Source organism: Siphateles boraxobius, unplaced genomic scaffold (assembly GCF_051911475.1).
Source record: "Siphateles boraxobius isolate OS27281-9 unplaced genomic scaffold, OSU_SipBor_1 7, whole genome shotgun sequence".
In the NCBI taxonomy this organism is placed as follows: Eukaryota; Metazoa; Chordata; class Actinopteri; order Cypriniformes; family Leuciscidae; genus Siphateles; species Siphateles boraxobius.
The window spans coordinates 37149856-37177395 of NW_027509197.1; the positions used below are offsets into that span (position 1 = coordinate 37149856).

A 27540-nucleotide genomic window follows, 5' to 3' on the forward strand; every position below is an offset into this window, starting at 1 on the left:
CTGCCTTGGCTTAAGTAACCAGTGGTTTACTTAAACGCAAATGCCTTCATTTTATAAATCATTTTCAGATCCTAAGAAGGCAAATTCACACTGTTTTGCCTTCTAGAATTGATTTGTCTTTATTTCACCTCTTGACTTACACAGTGCTGGTACAATAGACCTCAATCTTTGATGCATTATGGGATATGAAAGACACGTGTACAGATGTAATGTCACTAAAGTGGGACCGGATGAACTGGCTGCAGACAGGAGTCATATCATGATGTTACCAGTTAGAATCGCAGTTCTCGTTCTGTTTTCAGTATTTCTTATGAATGATCTATTATAATGTGTATTTATTGTGCGTTACTTAAACGGTATGTATTGAATAAAAATTCTCTTTGTTAAAGCGCTTCTTGTTGGGTCATAAAACAAAAATAAAGTTTGTCAAGACAAACTCTGATTCATAGCTTGACAAACCCTTGCCTCAAAAAGTCTTCATGAGTTCAGACAGATAGATAGATAGATAGATAGATAGATAGATAGATAGATAGATAGATAGATAGATAGATAGATAGATAGATAGATAGATAGATAGATAGATAGATAGATAGATAGGCGGATAGATAGATAGATAGATAGGCGGATAGATAGATAGATAGATAGATAGATAGATAGATAGATAGATAGATAGATAGATAGATAGATAGATAGATAGATAGATAGATAGATAGATAGATAGATAGATAGGTGGATAGATAGATAGATAGATAGATAGATAGATAGATAGATAGATAGATAGATAGATAGATAGATAGATGATAGATAGATAGATAGATAGATAGATAGATAGATAGATAGATAGATGATAGATAGATAGATAGACTGACACGATAGATAGACAGACAGATAGATAATTTAATTAATTAAAATAAGCAAGAGTAACACAATTGCTTAATATTTTGTCACAACTTAATTTAATTGTGTTCAATCAACCTAATATATTTAAAACTGAAGTTTACTTAATTAATTCGTGAGAAAACTACATGAATCATTTTTGATGACAACTAACTGGGCAGTGGATCTGTAGTTCCCAGCATGCTTTGCAAGGGACTGCATTAGGAGGGTAAATTTAGGGATTAAAGTGTTATTTTATGTGTTTTTCTGTAAATGGAAAGATGTTGTTAGTTAATGTTAATGTTTAATATTCAGTTATATTAGAAACTTAGAAGACTTTCTTTAATGTTTTTGAATTTTGTGGTTAGCATTATGCAGAAGAGTGGTGACTGTGTTTAGTTTAGGGCTGTGGGCGCTCAATATACTCTATACATGCATTAAACCTCAATTGCAGACCTGCATAAGTAATATTCAATATTACTCTGTAAAAAAGTAGTTTTAATTAAACTGAACATTAGAAGCTCCTATCATTGGAAATAACTGTAGAGTCAAATTAGCCAAATATTATAATGTTGGTGATTTTAGACAGGGCAAAAATTAAATATAATCAACCTGACAAAACTTTATCTAGCAGGGATGACTAAATTGACTTAAGTTCATACAACAAGATTACAACAAATGATTTCAAACAAATTAGATTTTGTTGGAAAAATCTAATTCATTTTCGTGGAAAAGCTTTCCTTAATTTAAGTAAGTTCATTCAACAGCATATTTTTTTTGAGTGTAGATAGATAGATAGATAGATAGATAGATATGTAGATGGATAGAAATAATAACAGCATTAAACATTACATTTCTCCATCTTTAATAGGAACTATTAATAATTTTCTGTAATTCATAAACACTCTCACATTTTTTTTCTTTATAAAATGTATTATAAACAAAGAACATGATCTACATCAATTCAAGGCAATTTCATGGTTTATAAGCCATATTCAGCACAATTTTTCTGACTGATGTAAACATTTGATGTAATTTTTAAAAGTATCAATAGATTTCTCTGTTGTTTTGCGGTTGCTGGGTTCTGCTCGTCAGGACTCTCGGAACGCAGACGCTTGTGTAAGTGCGCCCCCTGCTGCCAGTCTCTGGCACTCACTGAGAGTCTCGCGGTCACAAAATATACAAAGGAAAACATAATAAGGTAAATAAATAAATAAAATAATGGCTAAAACAAAAACATCCCACCGAAATTCCCTTTAAAATGTTTGACTGAGAATCTCTGATCAGTGTCATTCCTGTTATGCAGCACATTGCTATGTCTCCATCATATGTCTTATTATGCTGGATAAAATATTAAACTTAATCAAATAATTTTACTACTCATATTTGCCATGTTTTGCTGCACTTCTACAATAAAAAAACAAAAAATTTTCCAGTTATTTTGCTCTAACTGAAAGGTTTCAAACAAAACAAAAATGATTTTGTTTCATTTGGTGATTGAGTTTTCCAACTTAATATTACTCAATTTCAATCCTTCACTACTTAAGCTTTTAAATATCCATTCTTGTTAATGTTCTTGCCACTGTTAATAATCACAATAATCAAATTAAAATGAATATACTTGAAGTGTCTGACTTTGACCTGAACATATTCCTGAAAGTCTGCTAAACCCGTTTATAGAAATACTCCCTAAAATTACAACACAATAATATTCCGTTTTCAAAAGGTGCTGCAGAACAGAAATGACCCCAGGAACGTGTAAGGAAAAAACAACACCACTGTTAAAAAAAAAAAAAAAAGGGAATATGGAGAAGGTACTTTCAGGAAGTCTTTGGTGCTGTGAGATCTGCTTGCATAATATTATTTGAAGAATATTTCAAGGCCTCTGCTCTTGTCAGACGTCCATAATCTGTAATTCACATTAAAAAAAAAATGCAGCTGACATCGAGCATCACTGTGGTTGAGCGTTTCCGGTAAAACTTTAGTTTAGAAAAGCAACTGTGCAAGGAAACATGTCCTGTAGTCTTTCAGACACAATGGAATGAAATACGACAGATAATAAAACTTTACTGTACATTTTTGCGTGCCCACCCAGAAGGTGTCCTGGCCCCTATAGACTGGAATGTCTGTGAATGCTGTGTTTTTGGTCCAATAGATATTCCAGCAGCAATATTTTATGCATACAAAAATAAATTAAAATTTGTATCTGTGTCAAATAGAAGACTGTCCGGTACTGTGCGTGCGTGCGTGTGTGTGTGTGCGTGTGCGTGTGTGTGTCAGTGGTTCCGCCATTCAAGTGAAGACCCAGAGCTGGTGTTTGTCGGCTGGATTGCAGGGCACTAGAGAGGGGTTCTCGTGACGAATGCCCAGGCACTGTTTCGAGCCCTTGTTGTAGAACAGCTGATCCTGCAAAGGGAATAAAATAACACAGCAGGATCTATCAGCACCACTGTCTGGCCAGATCACAAAACCAAACATTAGCAGGCTTAAATTAGCATTAGACAGGAAGCCATGCACTTATAAGCTCTTGTCTCTTGTTGTCTTTATTCTTGAATATATGCTTTGGGTTTAGTCTGCTCAAAAAGTCTATTTTGATTTTGCACAGGTGAGATGCCTTTGTAGGCGGTATTTTAAGGCATTATAGGTGTGCTTCAGTTCAGACCCAAGGGTTGTTCCAAAAGCCCAGATTTGGGCAGAATTGCATGTATGTAAAGCAATCGCATAATGCAGTGTGACAATCCAAGATGGAGCAAGAGAAATGTGGAGTAAGAAAAATATTTTTAGAGCAAAAAAACAACAACTGTAAGATAGATAGATAGATAGATAGATAGATAGATAGATAGATAGATAGATAGATAGATAGATAGATAGATAGATAGATAGATAGATAGATAGATAGATAGATAGATAGATAGATAGATAGATAAATATATAGGTAGATAGATAGATAGGTAGATAGATAGATAGATAGATAGATAGATAGATAGATAGATAGATAGATAGATAGATAGATAGATAGATAGATAGATAGATAGATAGATAGATAGATAGATAGATAGATAGATAGATAGATAGATAGATAGATAGATAGATAGGTAGGTAGGTAGATAGATAGATAGATAGATAGATAGATAGATAGATAGATAGATAGATAGATAGATAGATAGATAGATAGATAGATAGATAGATAGATAGATAGATAGATAGATAGATAGATAGATAGATAGATAGATAGGCCACACATATTGCAATGTTTGAGTTTTGATGAAAGGATCATCAAGCGGAGATGACAGGTCTCTGAACACAATGTTGGCGTGAGTTGAGGAACACAGCAGAGCCTCGGGCAGTTGTGGAGCTGAGTTTGAAGATCAGAGGCTTGTGAAGAAGAGAGAACGAGTGTGTGAGAAACAAGAGCTCCAGCTTGGCCTTTAAATGTTGTTTTACCTCTCTGAGCTCCCATCTCTGCTGAGGTCCAGTGATGGTGTCGTGTCCTTTATACTGGCACTCCTCGAGTTTCACCACTCCATCCGTCCCGTGCAAACAGAGCTCCTTCTGAATGTTGTGCCGGATCTCATGATGGGTCGAGTACTCAAAATACTGTACGATCAGAGGAGAGAAATGACCTTCACCATCGAGAAAACATTTCATTAAATAGATAAAGATGTGTGTCTGGAAACTCCTGAGAGGTTCTGGAACACATATCAAGGGAACTAATTAAAATGATATTTGCGATGCACCTAGAACAAATCTCTCCCAAATATCATTCGTGCTTGTGTTCAGAAACTGTGACATTTGAGATCTCGGGCACAGGAAAAGATTCTGAGAGAATAACAACATACATTTTGGTCTGTTCATCGCAAAACGCCATCGCATTACTTCAGAACTTGGAATATACATGAATAATATACACTCTTTGTATGGTATTTTTACAGTTACTTTAAATAAAAATAAATTTAAAAAAATTAAATAAATACATCAAAAGCAACTTTACCTGATTAAAAATATTATATAATATAATAAAGTGCTTGAATTGTATGGACTATTTTTTATAGTTTTTTTTACTGCTCCTTCATGGAAAAAAAGTAAATAAAAAGTTAAATTAAAAAATACCTCAAAAGCACCTAAAACATTATGCAATAAATATATGATCGAATTGTATTGTAATTGAATTATATGATCGAATTTATTGTTGTTTTACTGTTCCTTCAAGGAAAATAAAATAAACTAAATAAAAAATACCTCAAAAGCACCTTCGCCTTACTTTAAATATTATATAATAAAACATAGTGCTTGGATTGAATGGACTGTTTTTTTTTTTTTTTACTCTTCCTTTAAGAAAATAAATTCCTCAAAAGAGCACCTTCATCTGATTACATTATTATAATATAATATATAATAAAGAGAAGAACAGAAAAGAAAATAACTTTCACCTGATTTAAATTATTGTTCATATTTTGTACCAGATTTCTCAAAAAAGAATTGGTTTAACCTATATGTGGTTTTCTCTATTCACTTGAATTATACACAGGACAAACTGTTCCTGCTCCAATTACCTGGTTTCCTCCCATCCCGTGGCAGGGGTACATAATGAGAGGTTTCCCTCCTTCGTTACTCTCTCCCGCGTCCAAACAGGCCTCCTTCCCGACGTTCTTTATCTGGAGGGAGAAGGAGGAAATGGAACGGATTGTGGTGTTGTAACATGAAAGCTGTTAAAACAAGGTTTTACAGAACGGCTTTCTCCGAGATCCGCAGCATGGTGGGAAACCGCAGACACGACACCAGAGAGGGAGATGAATAAAGAGAGCGAAAGAGCCACTGTACACACACACACACACACACTCACCGCGCCAAACTGCAGCGGATTGAGATCGGGCATGAAGACCTCCGGATAGACGTTCTTCAAATACCAGGAAAAGTTCTTACACTGGAGCTTTTCCCGGAGATCTACACGCTTGGAGACGTCTCCAAAAGAGCGCTGGAGAGAGAGAGAGAGAGAGAGAGATGGTAGCTTCATTACAGAAACTGTCTTTGAGTCTCCTATTAAAGCTGTCTGAGGCTCCACTTTAAAGCTGTCTGTCTACAGTTATGAACCAGCATCAGGTCTTGGCTTCACGTTGGGAATGTTGAGGGATTTCTGTGGTTTAGTCTGCAGAAGACCGGCACAACGAAAGCCTGGCAAAAGGCCTTTATCTCATAACTCTTAACTCCACGATGCCACCAAACAAATGCAGGAAATCCATTTGTATAACACAACTGCAGGGTGGCAGTTTAATTATTTAGGTAAATCAAATTTTATAAAAATTATAAAAAATATATTATTTATAAAATATTACATTTCATTCTAATTAAATAAAATATTTTATTTTTAATAATGAAGTAATGCCAATCTTAAAAAATAATTAATAAAAAGTTGTATTTATTATTTACATTTTTAACTGTATTTATAGTTTTATAATTTTATTATAATTATTATTTATTTTGATCATTAGCCTTTTTCCTTTATTTGAAAGGATAGATAAATTCAATAATTAAATGTATATAAATGGTTATAATAATACATTTAAATAATTTAAAACATTAAAAAGCTATAACATATAACATATTTATATGAATAAAATAATTTATTTCAACAGCTTTTTAAAACAAGACTTAAAAAAACTTTTTCAAAAAGACTATATATACATATTATAGGATATTGGCTGTTTACTAGTACATATAAAGCACATAGTAATGCCATATTCTACATCACTTAACCCTACCCAATACCTAAACTTAAAAACCACCTTACTAACTATTAATAAGCAGTAATTATATGTATTAATGTATTATTAATATACATATATTAGCCTTTATTTTATAGGTCAGTTGGGAAAACCTAAAGAGGAGGAATCAGACTGGGAGAGCTCTTCAAATTTTGGGAGCAACACACTAGCCACCAACTAAACCTCTACAGTGTTACAGTCTACAACTGTTACAATAATGAGGGACTGGGAGTGGGTGAGCACCCGTCCCGCTTTGCATTGTACCGCACAGCATTTTCACTCTTGTCCCGCACGTCGCATATTGAGAAAATGTCCCGCATTTTCATCAGTCTGTTGGTTTTAATGATCATATTAAGAAAACGTGCATTAGTTCTTTTGCCTTTCTAAGAAAGCATTTTATTTATTCTTTTTGCGGAGTAGTTTTTCATCTATATTTAACAGCGCTTCGTCAGAAGTACAAATAAAACAGCCGTTTTTAAAATCCTATCCAATGGTTTGAAGGAAAAGAGTAAACACGGTCACTAGTGGGTTGAGACGGCTGTCAATCAAAATGTGGAGCGGTGATTCGTTCCATGTGTTTCTGTCAGAAAACAAATGGATAATTCGGTAAATTAAATTTTAAATTTAACTGAATGCTGTGGTTGTTTTTAATTCACATCAACAACATTTTTGGTTTAATATATTCTTAATATATGAGACTGTCAATTATCTAAATTCATGTTGGTTTATATCTAAATTTGTTCATTATTTATTTTGTTGGATTTTAGTTGGACTTGGTCAGAACTGTTTTAAAAATAGTGATCTGCATGATGCCTGCTGCCAGTGATGTTGAATTTAAATGGCATGTACTGTAAAATAAAGAAATGGTATGTTACATTGTGATGTAATGGTGTTTTCTGGAAGGGACTAAAGAACAAATCATTTTTATCAGCTCAAAGGCAGAATACAAATGTTTTTATTAAGTTAGATAAACATTATATAACAGTTTCAGGTTATGTTTTAGTCCCACATTGTCCCACACAAACTTATAATCGTCCCACATTTGGTTGGTTTGATGGTGGTCACCCTAACTGGGAGTTGTACCTCTTTGGCGATTTGAGCGGCCTGCTGGTTCCTCCGGTAGAAGATCTCTTTAAAGTCATCCATCCAGACCTCCGCCAGACGCACCTGGTTACGAGCGATCACCTGCGTGCCTTTGGGGAAGGTGTGCGGACTCTTAGTGCGAAACACGTGACCGACGACTGAACAGGGGATGATCTCAAGCTGGCCGCCGCACTGCCACACCTGAAGGACGACAGCAGAGAAGAGAGAGGAAAAGGAAAGGCTTTATTTACCCAATATACACACATAAGGAAACTTCATGGACAGATTTTTAAATAAAGACAGTGTCGTTTAACTAGTTTCCCAAGCCTTGCTTTTGTATTGTCACTGATTTAAACTTTTAAAGCAGAAATGCCATTAGAGTTGGAAATTGATTCATTGCCATTCTGACTCAATGATTCATTCGCATCACTACTTAAGTGTTCACAAACGTCCCTACAAAAGTTAATGTAAGTTTAAGTTACATACACATCTTTTACTTAATTTAACAGTAAATGTGGTAATTTCTCAAATAACTAAAGAACATTTAGATACCAAGCAATTACAGTAACAGACAAAACTTAATAATGTTCTTTCCGTGAATCTTTAAAAGTGTTTGATCCATTACATTGCAAATGCAGAAATCAGTCTTGCTTCATTCAAGATTGACAATCAATATACACTACTATTCAAAAGTCTGGGGTATTTTGCTCTCCAAGGCTGCCTTTATTTGATTGAAAAGAAAAACAGTAAAAACTGTAATATTATGAATATGTATTATTATTGATGTTGAAAACAGTTGTGCGGCTAAATACTTTTGTGGAAACCATGATAATCTTTGATGAATAGAAAGTTCAAAATGAGCAGAGTTTATTTGAAACAGAAATCTTTTGTAACATTGTAAATGTCTTTACTGTCACTTTTGAACAATAAAATGTGACCTTTCTGAATAAAACTATTAATTTCTTAACTGTCGAACGGTTGTGTGTATGTGCAAAGAACGGCCTAAAGATGTTCATAAACAAGGACTGTGTAACATGAATTTTGACTCACCCTGAAGGACATTTCAATATTTTCTCCTCCCCAAATCTCCATCTCCTCATCATAACTTCCTACATGGTAGAAGTAATCTCTGGAAATGGAGAACAATCCCCCTGCGAACGTCGGCGTCCTGCGAGGACAAATGCGATTACAGTGTAAATGTTTCTCTGTTGCATGTTTTTCATTAGATAGAAAATTACTGAAATGTGTGGGGGGGGGGTTTTTGTGTGTGTGTGTGTGTGTGTGTGTGTGTGTGTGCGTGCGTTGCGTTGCGTTTGTGTGTATAATAAAAACATTTAATGGAAAAACAATTCACTTCTGAGTATTATCAAATCTATTTTCTCTCTCAGTAAAAGCATTTAAGGAAAAGTCATGTTGTTTCAAACCTTTTTATTTTCCACTGAACATAAAAGAAAAACTCACGGAAATTAATTACATTTTAAAATATTTTAAAATAGAAAACAGTTCTTTTAAATTGTAATACTTCCCAATATTATTGTTTTACAGTATTTTTGATCAAATAAATGCAGCCTTGGTGAGAATAAGAGACTTCTTTTAAAAACATTTTGAACAGTAGTATTATGGCTTTGGAAAGTCATGGCATGAGTAAATAATTTTCATTTTTGGGTGAACTATTCCTTTATTTCACGGGGGTAATGGTTCAAATTACTCACGGTTTGGTTTGTATCACGGTTTCGGTACGGTTCAGTATGTGCTATGTTCAGGGAAAAAAGGACTACTGTCAAATAAAAATAAAGAAAATAAGAACAAATAATCAAACTACAAGCAACAGCACAAATAAATACAAAAGAGCAAATTATACAAATAAAATAAACAGTGCTTTTCAGGTTTCCAACAGTAGTTTTCAGGTACAGAAATTGAATAAAGTAATCAAATGTAAAAACACTGCATATAATCTCCACTGTATCTTTAAGATAAAAATTAATAATCTCCTTATCTTTAGGATTAATAATATCTTTATCTTTATTAAATAAAGATTCATCATTATTAAGGTTACAAAAGCAATTCAGTCAAGAGCAGTGGGTGATTTCATTGTCTTTTGTTGTTTGATTAACATTAAAATCACAAAGAGCAGAAAAATTAGGCTGCTGTCACTTTAAGAAAATGCATGGAATAATGCAAGACACATGCGTTCTTTCTCTACTGTTTACGTTCACTTAAGATATAACCTACTATGTTTGCTAGGATACTCGCCAAGATGGGCATGTTGACATAAGAAAACTCAATATTTGCAAGCTTTCTATGTGCGCGCATGCGTATCCATCGACAGAAACATACATTAGCCTAACTCTGTCCTGTTTTACATGTTGTTATTTTCAACAAACCATTTTATAGATGCGTATGCGTCGTCAGATTTGAGATGAAACACGGTGCAAGTGCGTGCCGAACCGTGGGTTTGATTTTTTAAATGAGAACCGTTACACCCCTACTTTATTGTAAAGCTTAACGTTTCCTTACTTAATTGGGTATGTCTCATCTTTGCGCCTCTGTTTCTCATGATCTGGAAGGGTTTCCCAGCCAAAGGACAGGCCCCAGTCGAAATTCCCCCGGTTATGGTGCTGTCCGTACGGTGAGGGTTTCATGAACTCAAATGTGTTCAGGTCAATGGTGGTGATGTCAGGACTCACTACGGCAGTGGAGTTCTCCGCTATCCTGGCCAGCAGCGGCTCAAGCCATCCGTGGAAACATTCACCTAAACAAATGAAGCATGATAAAGCTGAAGTCTGAGAAATCAAAGAGGACCTAATATGCTTTTTAAAAATTCATCTTTCTTTAGTTTGTAATGTTGCTGTTTGAGCATCTACGAAGTTACAAAGAACAAAGTCCATATTATATCAGTGTCACTGTTTCTGAACTCCCTGAAACTAGTCTTGAGTTTTTATTCCGGGAATATTCCTCATTTAAATATTTCCCGGCAAAGGCATACACAGAATAAAGGGGCGGAGCCTGGACGAGTTGGTTAGTAGTGTGTTGAAACTTGCGGTTATGGTAAAGGGCGGTACATTTCAGAAACATGACGATGGACCGATCACAACACATTGGTCCAGCCAACCAATCAGATTACATTGTGCTTTTGAGAAGGAGGGGCTTTATGGAGACAGGAACTAAACAGAGCGTTACGGACAGACCGGGAAGAGAGGTGCTGCAACTTCAAATATGGGGAAAATAATGTGTTTTTTGAACATTCAAGCATGAAAACCTATTCTGGTAGAGCCTAAAAATAAAGATCAAGACACTGGGCATAATATGGCCTCTTTAAGTTTGCAAACTTGCATTGAGTACATTCCAATCCTTAGGCTTTAAACCATCCCCTTTTACTCTTATTTACTTGAATGTATTTACTTACAACACTCAGATGAAAAAACACAGACGATATGAATAAATAAGACTGTGTTCTAAATCAATTTGAGCAAATTGTTGCATTCTGCCTGACCGTATCCCAGTCAGCCACACCAGCGGAGGACCCAAACACGGTCTAAATAACATCATGAATGTTTAACAAGCCTAAATTCAAACGGAATTAAAAAGCACCAGATTCTTTCCAGCGTAGAGCAGCTCTAACTGACCACAGGCTTGTTATAAAAAGTATGTTTTTATTAAGAGACGAACCATATTAATGTGAATCCAGCAACTTGAGTGGGAGTGATTTACTCTTTAAAATGGTAAGTCGCTCATATAACTCAGTGGTTTCACATGCCGGAGTTTGGCTACTCACAGTGGGCATCCAGGAAGGTGAGAGTGTCCCCTGTGGCCACGGAGGCCCCGAGGAGCCGGGCAGTGATCAGGCCTTTACGCTCACGCTGGCGGACCACGCGAACGATGTGCAGCTGTTTCAGATACTCGTCCAGTTCGTCCTTTAGTCGCTCTGTGAGAAACAGAAAGTCAAAACAATGTGTTGTTGTGCGTTTTACAATCAGTATTTGTTCAAACTTCTTTACGCAAAATTCAAGGCATGCATCCTTTCAGAGAGAAGGGAATCACAGAATGCATTACAACAAGCTCAGTACAAAATGCCTCCAGATGGAAGATGAAATGAGAGACATGTTTGTTATAAAAATGGAATATCTTGTGGCCGCTAAGATTTTTTCTTAAAGAAAAGAATATTGTCATTCAGCCAGGATGTATTAAATTGATCAAAATTGACCATAAAGACATTTATGTTACAAACAATTTTTATTTCCAATAAATGATGTTCTTTTAAATGTCCTATTCATCAAATAATCCTGAAAAAAGTGTCAGTTTCCACAAAAATATAAAGCAGCTGTTTTCAACATTGATGATAATATTTTTTTCTTGAGCAGCTGCGTAATGATGCTGAAAATTCAGCTTTGCATCACGGGAATAAATAATATTTTAAAATAAATTAATATTAAAAACAGTTATTTTGAATTGTAATAATATTACTGCTTTTTTATGTATTTTTGATCAAATAAATGAAGCCTTGGTGAGTATAAAAGACTTCTGTCAAAAACATATAAAAATCTTACCAAATCCAAACTTCTAAACGTTAGTGTATATTTACATATTAATATGTAGGCATTAAGGCATTAAGCTGGTTTAGATCTTACTTATCAGACCGTTACCATTTTGTCTGTCTAAATGGGGAAAAATCAAAGATAACGTCAGTAGACTATGGAGTGCCGCAAGGATCGGTGTTAGGCCCTCTGCTATTCTCAATATATATGCTGCCACTTGGTAATATTATAAGAAAACATGGAATTAATTTCCACTGTTATGCTGATGACACTCAATTATATATCTCATCACGACCAGATGAAAACACTAACTTATCTAAATTGACAGAGTGTCTAAATGATATAAAATGCTGGATGACGTGTAATTTCCTGCTATTAAATTCAGATAAAACGGAGGTACTACTTATTGGTCCAAAAAACTACCCACAAAATCCCTTACAATACAACTTTAATTTAGAAGGATGTCCTGTTACTTTATCCACTACAGTAAAAGACCTGGGTGTTATACTAGACCGCAACTTGACTTTCGAAAATCATATTTCATATATTACAAGAACAGCCTTTTTCCACCTTAGAAACATTGCTAAGCTACGCAACATGCTATCTGTTTCTGATGCAGAAAAGTTAGTTCATGCATTCATGACCTCGAGACTAGATTACTGTAATGCTTTATTAGCTGGCTGTCCTACATCCTCAATCAACAAGCTACAGTTAGTGCAAAATGCAGCTGCTAGAGTTCTTACTAGATCAAGAAAATATGATCATATAACACCTATTTTATCATCTCTACACTGGTTACCTATTAAGTTACGTATCAATTACAAAGTATTCCTACTGACCTATAAAGCCCTAAATGGTTTAGCTCCTGTGTATTTAACAGACCTTCTATCGCCATACAATCCATCGCGCTCTTTAAGATCACTAAATTCGAGGCTTCTGGTCATTCCTAGGATATCTAAGTCCACTAAAGGAGGGAGGGCGTTCTCGCATTTAGCTCCTAAACTCTGGAATAGCCTTCCTGATATTGTACGAGACTCAGACTCGCTGTCCCAGTTTAAAACTAGATTAAAGACGCATCTCTTTAACCAAGCATTCACTTAATGCTTAACCTTTGATACTGCTGAATCAGTTCGAATGCATTAACATTATGAACATCAGCTATGCTAATTATTTCCCATCTGCCTTTCTGCTGTTATCTCGGGACGCTAGTCCCGAGGTAAATAGCGTTCGTCAGCTCCAGTTTGTATCCAGCCTCTCACGGAGACTTTAGATGCCCCAACGCCTGTGAAGAGACGACTCGACGCCTGTGAAGAGACGACTCAAAGCCGGCGATATGTTATGCCATAAATTAATACTTGATTAACTAACTGTATTTTTCTATGTACATTTCCGAAATGCAATTTCTGTAAAGCTGCTTTGAGACAATGTGTATTGTGAAAAGCGCTATACAAATAAATTTGAATTGAATTGAATTGAATTTAATATGTTTGTGAGCACTATAATGCTTATTCAAGTATTTCTATGCTTATTAAACTATCAAGCATATGTAGAGCATAAAAGCATATGTCTCTTCATTTTGGATGCTCCCTTAGAAGGCAGCTGCCTATGTAGTCAGTATGAGGTCGAGTCAGTAGAGCAAAGCGGTTCACTAGTTTTTGGAACAGATTTCAGAGTCGTTTTATTTATATGTCAGTCTGTGCTCTTTCAACTTCTAAATGTTACTGTATATGGTTAAATGTCTAACATTTTGCCTTCAAACTGATTCAGTATTCTGTCAAGATATGTCTTAGATTCAGTATGCTGGGATAAAAGATATAATAATACCTTTTTACCAAAAGAGCAGGACAAAGCACAAGCAGTACCTTTAATCTAGTATGGGTGTGTACATATTCATTAAGCATAAATATCTCCTTTCATGAGTCTGCAGTTCCCAGCAGCCCTCAGGGCAAAGCCACTTACCAGCACTTTGGCATAATGTTATATATTATACAGAACTTAGGAGTAACTAGCTAAAAATAGTAACAAATACAGTAACGTCAAACAGAAGAGTTTCGAAATCAGACCAAACGGCATGCCAACTTTTTGCATTTCTTTTCGGTGACACTAATGGAACGGAAAACCCCCATAAACCATTGCACCAGACCAGGCTTAGTCTTCTCCAACACCTTAGTCTTTTTTATTCTCAGCAGGGAGGGTTGCTTGACCATTTAACTACTTTAAATTATGAGTTGCTTGGGAAGCAGCAGTTTAAGAGTAGCTTTCCCAACACAAACATTATGATTTATGATATCACATAATATGTATTATCCTCTTCAGAATCATTTTAGAGTAAAGGTGTAAAACACAAGCCTGCTGAAAGCAGCTGAAATGATTCACAGCACCGCTGCGGGACGTCCTATAGGTTTTGGCTGCCTCTGAGGGCAGGGGTCAACACACAGAAGACTGGTCTTTCTCAGCGGAAGCTGGAACTGCTTGAGAAAGAGAGACGGAGGGTGTAATTAAAAGAAGAGGGAGTGTAAAAGAATAGTTGAAAGCCAATTCCCTGGCTTTCATTCCTCACATTGGAAAGTTCAGTCCCTGCGTGACTCAACCGGGGCAACGGATAGGTGCTTATACTAGTGCGGTGGTTCTCAAATAAAAAATGCAGAGCAGGTTTGTTTTGATCTGTTCAGCAGGGTAAAAATCAATGCTAAATTCAAATAACCAAACGCAACTAACTATATAGACTACCATTCAATAGTCTGGGGTCAGTAAGATTTTTTTTTTACGAAACCAATAATTTTATTTGGCAAGGATGCACTAAATTGATCAAAAAAAGTATCAGTAAAGACATTTAGAATGTTACCAAAAAATTCTATTTTGGAAAAATGTTGTTCTTTCTAACGTTCTGTTCATGAAACAATCCTGAAAAAAGTATCATGGTTTCCATAAAAATGTGATATTTTCAACGTATAATAATAAACCTGATAATAATCAGAAATGTTGCTTGAGCAGCAAATCAGCAAATTAGAACGATTTCTGGTTAGAAGGATTAATAATATCTTTATCTTTATTAAATAAAGATTCATCATTATTAAGGTTACAAAAGCAATTCAGTCAAGAGCAGTGGGTGATTTCATTGTCTTTTGTTGTTTGATTAACATTAAAATCACAAACAGCAGAAAAATTAGGCTGCTGTCACTTTAAGAAAATGCATGGAATAATGCAAGACACATGCGTTCTTTCTCTACTGTTTACGTTCACTTAAGATATAACCTACTATGTTTGCTAGGATACTCGCCAAGATGGGCATGTTGATAAGAGAACTCAATATTTGCAAGCTTTCTATGTGCGCGCATGCGTATCCATCGACAGAAACATACATTAGCCTAACTCTGTCCTGTTTTACGTGTTGTTATTTTCAACAAACCATTTTATAGATGCGTATGCGTCGTCAGGTTTGAGATGAACCGCGGTGCAAGTGCGTGCCGAACCGTGGGTTTGATTTTTATTTATTTTTAAATGCAAAAAAAAAAAAAAAATCAGAAATGTTTCTTGAGCAGCAAATCAGCAAATTAGAATGATTTCTGAAGGATCATGTGACACTTAAGACTGATGACAATTTTTGATCAGATGAATTCAGCCAAGGTGAACACAAGAGACCTCTTTTGAAATTGTTTTAAAAAATCTTACCGACCCCAAACTTTTGAACAGCTGTGTAATTGTGCATATTTAGGAAAGCAATTGCTTTATTTGTCTTTTGTTGTTGCTGTAAAAAAAATTGTGCCCAATCAAACAAAACGGTATTTTGGTGCAAATTCATCTGCAAGTCAGTCAAAATAAGTCAAATGTCATTAACAGGTTGTGCTTCACACCATCATCCTCAAAAACATGATCAAAACTACACAATGCGAAAGAAACCAGACTACATTAAAGGTTTAGTTCACCCAAAAATGACATTAATTACTCACCCTTATATTGTTCTAAACTCGTAAGACGTTCGTACATCTTCGGAACACAAATGAAGATCTTTTCAATGAAATCTGAGAGATTTCTGTTCTTTCATTGACAGCTACACAACTACCTCTTTGACGCTTCAAAAAGGTCATAAAGAGATCGTAAAACTAATCCATTTGAATTTAGCGGTTTAGTCCAAAGTTTTTGAAGAGACTCTTTTATTCACATTTAACATTGGTCAGCGAACATAAACAAGCTCAACCAAATCTGCTTGACGCGCAAGAACAAACCTCATTGGTTCTTGCAGAAGCTCAAACGTGATGCGTAACACGAGAATGAACCTCATTGGTTCTTGCAGAAGCTCAAACGTGATGCGTAACACGAGAATGAACCTCATTGGTTCTTGCGGAAGCTCAAATGTGATGCGTGACACAAGAATGAACTGTGTTTTTCATATTTTGTGTTTTGCCCGGACAGCTGTAATATTTAATATATAGAAGAGCTTATATTGTAATATTAATTTATGTTTAGTGTATATGTGTTGTGTTGTGTGTGGGTGAATTAGATGTCTTAGATGATGTTGTGTGCATTTCTGTATTTGTCTTCATTGTTGTACAGCCTTGATGTTAATATTTTGTTAAAAAATTGTTAAGACCCCAGGAAGAATAGCTGCTGCTTAATGGAGTAGCTAATGGGGATCTAAATAATAAACAATAAACAATGAACCTCATTGGTTCTCTCACGCCAAGTGAACATGCTTGAGCTTCCATTTACCACAACTGATGTGTGAGTTGATGAATGTTTATATGTGAATAAAAGCCTAAATTAAATCTGTTCATCATATAAAGTAATCGAGTCACTTCAGAAAATTTGGACTAAACCGCTCAATTCATATGAATTAGTTTTATGATCTCTTTATGAACTTTTTGAAGCATCAAAGTGTCAGTTGCGTAGCCGTCAATGGAAGGACATATCTCTCAGATTTCATTAAAAATATCTTAATTTCTGTTCCGAATTTGAACGAAAGTCTTACGACCTTGGAGCGACATCAGGTGAGTAATTAATGACAGAATTATCATTTTTGAATGAACTAGGCCTTTAAACACGAGTCACAGCGAGGATAAACATTGCGTGTTTGTTTTAGTTGCTGGGAACATGAATCAATTGAAACTCAAGAAACTTAATTCCGATTAGAACAATTATTTTGCATATTGCCAAAATGAATGCTGCAAAAAATTGCAAGGTTTGATTTGAAAGACATTTCTTTTTTTTTACCAAGCGATTTTGTTGCGGTGTTGAGTTGAGCCACTTGAGGTCTAATGTCAAATAAATCTCCTGAAGTAAAACCAGTTCGGAAAACCAGTCACTCTAATGCTCATTTTCCTCTTTGCATTTCTTCCTTCTGGTCCGCCTGTCACAGATCTGGTTTTAAGAGTCCACTGATACCCCCCTATACCTCACTGACTGAGCAAAACTCCTCTGAGAACATTCCCAAACAGCTCTGCTTCCCGTATAACAAGCGTCCAGGTGTCAGCAGGCCTACACGAAATCTGTAAATCGGGTTGCTTGAGTGAAACCGGACGCCCATTAAAGCACGTGGTCTGACTCTGGAGGCACTACAGGCTTGAGGTGTTACCGTCAGCGCTGGCGTCGTCCACGAGGATGATCTCTTTGAGGAGTAGAGCAGGAGAGGTGTGCAGGACGCTGTAGACGGTCCGCAGTAACGTACTCCACGCTTCATTGTGGAACACGATGATCACGCTTGTGGTCGGCAGCGGCGGACAGCGCCTGAATGTCTGTTCGATGCATCTGAGAGAGGAAAAGGAATAGTATGAAGGATAGAGGACATTTTCCTAAAAACTAAAACCTTTTCTAGCACATCTTCATTACTTGAAATAAAATAAAGATGAACTTAAATTCCGATTTTTCATTGAGTTTGAGCTGCCGATACCGATTTTAGCCGATTCCGATTTCATTTTTTCTAACCACTTTACAGCACACACAAAAATATTTATTTTCTATCTTCTCTTTAATAGAACATTTAGCATAGAATATTTTTTGATCAGATAATCGCTATAAAATAAAACTATATAAATTACTCCTGGTGTGGGAAATTCACACACATCTAAAGTGCAGTGTTATGGAAGAACCATTTCTTTCTTTTCACATCCAATATCCAACTAATTTTTTTTTTAATATATATTTAGCAAACTAAACTTCTGTATGAAAACAGGTAATGATGGCAATAAAATAATATAGAAATAACCAATAAAAATAAAACAAATATAGAATTAAAAATGAAATATAAATATATCCGGTCACCAGCCGATCAATCGGTGCATCTCTAAAAGGCATACTAAAATAACTAAAACTGAAATAAAAACTAATAAAAACTGTATATATATATTAAAAAATCTAACTATTAAAAATGACAAAAACACAAATTTACAAATGACAAAACAAAATGACTAAAACTAACTTTAAAAAAACACCTCAATATATGAACTAAACTATAATAGTATCTCCATTATACTAAAATAACATCTACGATTGTACCAAAACCAGCATTAGAAAAGAAGAGGAAAGTTTGATTCATTTCTGTGAGTCAGATTAAACTGCCAATTTCAATTAATCAGTTCAACACTGATTCAACATTTCATTTCCATTATCTCTCAGGATTTGTTTTGGCATAGAAATATTGTACATGTGTTAAAACATTTTATTAAGATATTTGTGTAGCACTTTCTTTTACAGTCCTGTTCCCCATGTGCAATACAATAACTGGGTAATAACTAACCCTGCTAAACCTAACCTTAACCCATGTAGTTACCTTATATTAACCAGTACTTTCTTAGGTAAGTACATGTAACAAAGGGTCAGAGTCGTGCGGATCCATTCGCAGTAGTTTTATTAACAGAGTGCACACAGAGAGTAATAAGAGATAAACAGGCAAGAAGGGCAAATCCAAACTCAGAAAGGATACCAGGCTGGGGTCGGGACAGGCAGCAGAGAAACTCGTAGATCAGAAGGGAAGGCTAGGATCAGGAAACCAGGAAAGTCGAATAGAATGTAGAATGCTCAGTGGTGTATGCCGAGGCTGATACAAGACTTTGCGAGGAGCCATGAGAGCAAGCAGCTTTTATAGAGGGGAGAAGTGGCTGCACCTGTGTAGGTGATTAGAGATGAGGCTCGAACTGAGATGGAGACAGACTGGAAATGTAGTTCAGTACTCGGGAGACAATGATCTCTGATGACTAGGGAGAGGCGACGAAGAGCGATCTATGACAGAGCCCCCCTCCTGCGAGCGGCTCCAGAAGCGAGGACCGACGATCCGGAGAGGTCTCCCACAGGGGTCTAGGAGCAGGTTTCTCAGGGTGGTTCTGATGGAAAGTGGTGGTGAGAGCTGGATCCAGAATGTCTTGAGGAGGTACCCAGGATCTCTCCTCAGGACCAAATCCCTCCCAGTCAATGAGATACTGCAAAACCCTGCCTCTGCGTCTGGAGTCGAGTATCTCCTTCACCTGGTAGACCCCTTCATCCTCGATGATGATGGGAGGAGAAGTCTCTGCCGTGGCCTCCTCCTGGTTCCCGTCCCTCCTTGGAGCCACTGCAGGTTTAAGCAAAGACATGTGAAAGGTAAGGGAGATGCGGTAAGAGGGTGGTAAGGCTAATCGAAATGACACCGGAGTGAACCGTCTGAGGATCTTGAAGGGACCCACGAATCTGGGGCTTAGCTTCTTACTGGGGAGTCGGAGGCGTAGATCTCTTGTGGACAGCCAAATCCACTGACCGGGCTCATACCCCCTCTCCTACGACGATCCGCCTGCTCTCTGACTCTGTGCACGGCTCGCTTTAGGTGGACATGAGCGTTGTTCCAAGTTTCCTCGCCCCTCTGTAACTAGGTTTCGACAGTGGGGAGGTCAGTGGGCTCACCAGACCAAGGAAATAGCGGGGGTTGGAAACCTAACACACACTGGAAAGGCGTAAGACCAGTCGAGGGTTTGCGCAGGGAATTCTGGGTGTACTCAGCCCAGACGAGGAAGCGACTCCAGTCCTGCTGGTTTTGGTGGCAGTAGGTGCGTAGAAAGCGTGTGAGCTCATGATTCAACCTCTCCACCTGTCCATTGGCCTGTGGGGGATAGCCAGACGTCAGACTGACGTTGAGTTGTCCACACAATGACCGCCAGACCCGGGAGGTGAATTGGGAACCTCTGTCAGAGACGATGTCCTCTGGTAAGCCGTACAAGCGAAAGACATGTTGTAACAGGGCCTCTGCCGTCTGTAGCGCTGTGGGTAATCCGACTAGGGGAATGAATCTGCAAGCCTTAGAAAAACGGTCGACCACAGAGAGGATAGTAGTGTAACCCTGAGAAGGAGGTAGATCAGTAACAGAGTCTATTGCAATGTGGGACCATGGCCGCTGAGGTATGGGCAGGGGCTGTAGTAGACCAGCTGGCTTGAGATGAGAGGACTTAACAATATTACAGGTGGAACACTGTCAAACGAAAGAGATCACGTCCGCTTGGAGCGAAGGCCAGCAGAAACGGTGGGAATTCAGATGTTTGGTCGCAGTGATCCCGGGATGTCCAGCACTGGGAGTGTTTTGGACCCACTGCAAGACTCGGGTGCGGAGGCATTGAGGCACAAAGGTGAGGTTGGGAGAACACTCGGAAGGCGGCGGACTATCCCTCAGAGCAGTGGAGATTTCAGTCATTATGTCCCACTGGACAGGAGCGACTATGAGCGACGAGGGTAGAATGGGTTCGGACGTTGAGGAAACCGCGGAGCCGTCGAACTGGCGGGACAGGGTGTCCGCTTTTCCGTTCTTGGAGCCAGGAGGGTAGGCTATCTTGAAGTCAAACCTGGAGAAGAACAGGGACCATCTGGCCTGTCTGGGATTTAGGCGCTTGGCGGACCTGATGTACTCCAGATTACGATGGTCCGTAAGAACAGGGAAAGCCAGTCCGTGAACCAGGTGGTGAATTTCCCCTTTAGTTGGTTGAAGGTGGATAAACTCTCGGGAGACCACTTTAGTTGACGTCCCCCTCCCCGTAGGAGGGATGTGAGTGGAGCTGCGGAGATGCTGAAATTGCGGATGAACCGTCTGTAAAAATTAGCAAAGCCCAGGAACCGTTGCAGCTCTTTAACGGTTGTGGGTTGTGGCCAGTTAACTACGGATCGAACCTTGCTGTCATCCATGGTGACTCCCTCTGCACCGATGACGTACCCCAGAAAGGTGATCTGAGTTTGGTGAAACTCACATTTCTGCACTTTGGCATACAGACGGTTCTTGATGAGGCGTTGGAGTACAGCTCGCACATCCCGAACATGAAATTCCAGTGTGTCTGAGAAGATCAGGATGTCGTCGATGTATACTATTACCCTCTGGTTGAGCATATCGCGGAAAATCTCATTTACAAAGGCTTGGAACACTGACGGACTGTTGGATAGGCCGAACGGCATGACCCGGTATTCATAGTGCCCTGTGGTAGTTGAAAATGCGGTGTTCCACTCGTCACCCCCTCTGATACGGATCAGGTTGTATGCATTGCGCAGATCTAGCTTAGAGAAATATTTGGTGGTGCGGAGTTGTTCCAGGGCGGCTGGGACCAGGGGTAAAAGATAGCGAAACTTGACCGTAATCTCTTTGAGGCCGCGATAGTCAATGCAGGGTCGATGTCGGACGTCCTTTTTTTTAACGAAAAAGAAACCGGCTGAAGCAGGTGAAGTGGAAGTGGTGATAAAGCCCTTGGCAAGTTGCTCATCAATATAAGCATTCATGGCGTCAGTCTCCGGCTGAGATAAGGGATATACTCTTCCCCGCGGGAGGGTGGCACCGGGGATTAAATCAATAGCGCGGTCGCTGGATCTGTGCGGAGGAAGTTGAGAATCTCTATTCTCGCTGAAAGCCAGGGAGAGATCATTATATACAGCGGGTACCCCCTGGAGGTCTGGATTCTCAGAACAGTGGTTAGACGGTGGGTTTCTGATGGGAGTGCATAAGCATTTCTTCAGACAGGCATCGGACCACCGAATAATTCGTTTGTCGGACCACGAGATGGAAGGGTTGTGCTGTTCTAACCAGGGAAGACCCAGTATGAGGGGATGATGAGGTGAGTCAATAGTGAAGAATTGAATGAATTCATTATTATGAACTGGTGATGCAGCGGATTGAAGAGGAGTGGTGGCTTGGGTCGAGAGAGACCTCATGGATCTCACCAACTCCTCGGTAAGTGTGGTTAGTTTCCCGAGGTGTTGTTGATGTACAATCACGACTGAAGCTTGGTTGGAGACTTCAGAGGTTAGCTGTTGCATCGCTGCTGGATCCTGTGACGGCGAAGTCTTCTGTAACAAAGGGTCAGAGTCGTGCGGATCTATTCGCAGTAGTTTTATTAACAGATTGCACACAGAGAGTAATAAGAGATAAACAGGCAAGAAGGGCAAAACCAAACTCAGAAACGATACCAGGCTGGGGTCGGGACAGGCAGCAGACAAACTCGTAGATCAGAAGGGAAGGCTAGGATCAGGAAACCAGGAAAGTCGAATAGAATCTAGAATGCTCAGTGGTGTATGCCGAGGCTGATACAAGACTTCGCAAGGAGCCATGAGAGCAAGCAGCTTTTATAGAGGGGAGAAGTGGCTGCACCTGTGTAGGTGATTAGAGATGAGGCTCGAACTGAGATGGAGACAGATGGGAAATGTAGTTCAGTACTCGGGAGACAATGATCTCTGATGACTAGAGAGAGGCGACGAAGAGCGATCTATGACAGTACACTATAAGTACACATGCTGTAAATAGAGTACAACTGATGTTTCTCTACTTATATTGGTGCATATTTTAATTATTTGAACTAGATTTTTACTTTACTACCAGCCCTAGTCTGGAAGTTATTTTTCAGTTGACTAATTGTGTGATACTTTGTAAAACAATGAGCAATAGGAACTCCAGGCTTGATTTTATGTATATCAGGACAAGAACAAACGTGTCTAATTAGAGAAAAGCTCATCTTTGTCTGAGTCAGTAATTAGTCGCAACATCGGTGTAGACTTGTTCAAATAACTTGTCTGAGGAGAAAAGCTAGTCTGTAGTTTCACAGGGCCACTGATTATCCAGACAGATAAATCAATTCTGCTCTAGATTCTATGCAAACAAACATTATTTTGAACAATGTCAAGCAAAGAAACACTTTGATATGAAAAATAAGAAATATTTTAGATTCTGCACTATTTGTAGGTGACTAATCAAGTAAATGATTGACACTGATCATGTGACTCGTACAAATATATTATAAAGCAAATGTATAAAAAAAACAAAAATGTTTTAAATTAGTATAATGCTAAATAGCAAATGTATATGTAAATGTATATGCAAATGTAAGTCTCAGACTCAGTACTGTATATGCAATAGAATTATACCATTTCGAATTTAGGTCTTCTCATGTTATTTTTTGTTGGTTTTGGGGGGGGGGGGGGGGGGGGGAGTGCAGATCACACACTTTTATGTTTCAGTTTTGCACAAGGACCCTCTAAAATGTTTACTACACTAGAGTTTCAACATGACTATTTTGTAAAATATTATTCCTTTCAGCTGAACATTTACAATAGTGTGGTTTCCCCACACTTTTTGACTAATGAATCTCCACTTCTACGTGACTTTTCCGGTAGGTCATGACTACTGGATGATTTTTTTTTTTTTATAATTTCTCTAGAGACTGCATTCACAGGTAAATCAAAATCCCATTCTTACATAAATACTTTAATTGAGCTGAATGTGAGAATTTATGCATAAAAGGGTCAATCACATCTGTTTTTCTCATGTTTCATGAACGAGCGCAATATCCAGCAGATTAAATCATTAAAGTCGACATGAAACAGAAGCAGCGATGGTCTTTTCTTTCCTATTGTGACGAGTGAAACGACTTCTCTAACTAGAAAAAATATAGGGCAGGACTTGATTTTGTCATTCGGAATTGATTGGATGCTTGTGGTTTGCTATTGGTGAATCTCATGTGATTGACAGGTTGGTTATCCCGCCCTCACCCCAGTAAACACGACATCAGAGAAGAGAAGAGATGTCGCTGCAAGAGGGAGGGGAAGTTATTTTGATTAAAGATTACAAGGGCACATACATTTAAAAAAAAAATTATAATAAATACTGAAATGTTCTATAAAAAAATAAGAGTTGTCAATTTTTATTTAATGGTGACTAGAAAAATGTATATTCACTTAATCAATGTCAGTGACCATGGGTTTTTTAAATTCCTTGATATTTCTGTGGAAGCCCTGAATATTTAAATATGAAAGAGACAGATAATACATTAAGACAATACAAATATATGACCTGTCCAGCAGTCTGACTAACCTCTCACTCAACCAAATGCTGCTATAACTGAAAGACAAATATAAAGCAAAGGGGTGGTACGTACTCTGGAGGTCTGGTATCAGGGCCGAGGTCTCTGCTCAGAGAGATCCGATCACTGGCGTACAAGTTAAAGCAGTGCTTCTCCTCTCCTCTCTCCTTCTCTTTTTGCTCTGACGGGCCCAGATTGTCAGTGTGAAAAGCCTTCCCAGAAGCCCCTGGGGCGCTGGGGTTTTGCGGTGGCTTTTCCAGGACCGGTCGGAGCTCAGCGGTCGTGTAGTATCCGGATAGACAGGCCGGACTGCCCTCGCGCTCCTGTTGCCTCACGGGAGCTTTGATCTGCATCTTCGGCATAGCGTCCCGGAAGTTATTCACAGCCCCAATCACCATCCCAAGAACGCCATCCCGTTTCTCCACTATCCCTTTGAGCCAGGGTTCGTCCTGGGGGTTCTGACTGACCACCTCTCGCTGCATCAGAAACAGGAAAGTCACGAACACTAAAGCCACGATGGCGAGCTTCCATGGGTGCAGTCGTCTGCGCATGAGCCTGCGGAAGAGTGGCATTCTTTGAGGAGCTCAGAGAGTGGGAAACAAAGCTTCACCTGACACACTCTCTGTGCCAAACATCACCGCCTGTCCAACCTGTGAACGGGAGACAAAGGTGAGGACTAAAAGATGACACTGCAGAGTACCTACTGCCAACAACTTAAACACTTCTGACAACTGGCTTGAGAAAGGAAAAGTTTGGAAATCCAGTTCTGAACATCCAACATAAATGTTTTCTTTGATATTTAAGCCTCTTTTAGGTGGCTGGGAAATCATTCTTCACATGAGAGGTAATTTTGTGAATTTAATTACTTTAACAACACTGCCTTCGGGTAAAACTTTCCAAATGATAATTGAGGCTTTTAACCAATGGAAAAGTATTAATCATATTACAAACATCAGACAGACAAAAAAAACATTTTGATTTATCATAATATTTTTTTTTCTTTCAACACTAGAATGCATGTTAAGGTTCCCCTCTTATAATGTGTAAGCCGAAATAATGTGAATCAAAAATTAGATGCATATTCTTTACTAAAACACTTTTTTGTCAATGAAAATACATTTTAATGACCACTTACATGTGAGATGGGGGAGTGTTGTCTCAGAAATTTGGAGAAAAGCAAATAACACGGTAACATTTTATTTTACAGTGTCATTGCTACATATGTTACATGGAGTTACTATAGTAATAACTATAAATGATGCATAATTACATGTAACTAACCATCAACCAAATCCTAATCCTACTCTAACCCTATAGTAAGTACATGTAGTTGCTTAAGTTACTCAGTAATTAATTATATAATTACACTGTAACAATGACACCTTAAAATAAAGTGTAGGCCTAACCTTACTTTATTACTCAGTAATTAAATGTATAATTACAGTGTAACAAAGACAACTAAAAAACGTGTAACCACACTTTGCTATTTACTTTCTTTCCAACTAAATATAAACCGGAACATGAATATGATATTTAATAAACCATTTAATCCATATAAGTAAAAACAATTAGTTCACATGGTGAGGTATTCCTGGAAGACATAAAAATCTATTTAATGCGACAAATGTTGCTTTATGGACGTCATTTTGAGTCATTTTAGGGTTAATCATATTATAGCACAACTATGAATCAGTGTCCAGTTATGTAAACATCACGTAAACAAACGTTAAAAAGCGGAGACAGTAAAGAAACAGAAAGACATACCGACTGCAGTTCATATCCAAAAGAGTTTAGAACTTCAACAATGACTGCTGAACACGGCGATGTCAAACACTAGCAATCTCAGCAAGACTTCCGCGTAGTGGATCCAGGTGCGCGTATTACAGGTAAAAGGGGCGGGGCTTGCGTAACGCGTGCGTAAACGCCACATCATGTACATTCCATTCTCTTGTACGGTAAGCCCAGCAACGTCATCATTTAAAAAATGTTGCTCTTCCACTGAGAAAGTTGCTCTTTTTATTAGAGGAACATTAAAAAAAAAAAGAACGTGAAAGGCACTTGACAGATTTTCTTTATTGTGAGCACCCTCCATACTTTTTTAGTTTTATGAAAAGAATAATTTATAAAAAGAAAATTCTACTTTTTGTACTTTTTTTTAACTGTATTGTCACGGACATGCCCTCCGCTGGGATGTTGTTAGGAGACACGGAGCAGGAACGCGTAAAATCAAGAAGAAAGGGACAGCATGCGAGGTGCTGTTCTTTTTAAAATCATTTCTTTCAGTCATTTTCTGGGCGCAATCGGTGTTGCCTTTGGGGGTGTTTAAGCATTAATTAGTACAGTCAGACCATTAATAATAGGCTATCACCCCGCATCACAGCTATAATATTTTTGTTACACAAACACAACTCATCCACAAACGATAACTGGCTTCAACTATTTCTATGTCTCAAAGTAGGTGATGCGGTTCATGCAAAATAACTTGGGCAAAAACGTCGCGCGAAATCAGTGATGGTGTCATTCGACAATGATAAACTCACTTAAACATATTACCACAATAAATTGCCCCTATTACGTATATGATAGATGTAGAAAACACTTACCAGACATGCTCAGCCTGAGGATTTTAATCACCAGGTCCCCATGCACATGGACTTATAAAGAGCTTCTGTGTTTGCAGAGCAAAGAAAAGAAACCGGACACGAACCGGACAAGAGAAGAATACCAGAGAGGCTCAGTGTTCATCTGTAAGATCCTAGAAATTTAACTTCCCACTGTGACTGACTCTTGCTGGAGGTTGACATATGAACATGCCATCTGATTATATATCAAAGTTTATTATTTGACATCAGGCTGATGTGGATTTATTGCACAACTGAAATTCTTTGCCAGAACACTACCAAGCTTAAGTTTATACTGTAAACCTTGCAAAAATCCACATCTATCTATCTATCTATCTATCTATCTATCTATCTATCTATCTATCTATCTATCTAT

General features: G+C 37.9%; 1 protein-coding gene across 1 annotated transcript; it reads right to left on the reverse strand.

Annotated features, from left to right (window-relative positions):
• Window positions 1–1724: 1724 nt before the first annotated feature.
• galnt3 (UDP-N-acetyl-alpha-D-galactosamine:polypeptide N-acetylgalactosaminyltransferase 3 (GalNAc-T3)) lies at window positions 1725–26440 on the reverse strand. The gene is made up of 11 exons (XM_077216380.1): window positions 26308–26440; window positions 24619–25193; window positions 17829–18001; window positions 11497–11646; window positions 10239–10473; window positions 8772–8889; window positions 7722–7922; window positions 5720–5851; window positions 5430–5531; window positions 4321–4473; window positions 1725–3282 (listed from the first exon to the last, which is right to left on the reverse strand). Exons 2-11 carry the CDS (start codon window positions 25113–25115, stop codon window positions 3169–3171), a joined length of 1875 nt encoding a protein of 624 aa, XP_077072495.1. The 5' UTR covers window positions 25116–25193; window positions 26308–26440; the 3' UTR covers window positions 1725–3168.
• Window positions 26441–27540: the final 1100 nt, after the last annotated feature.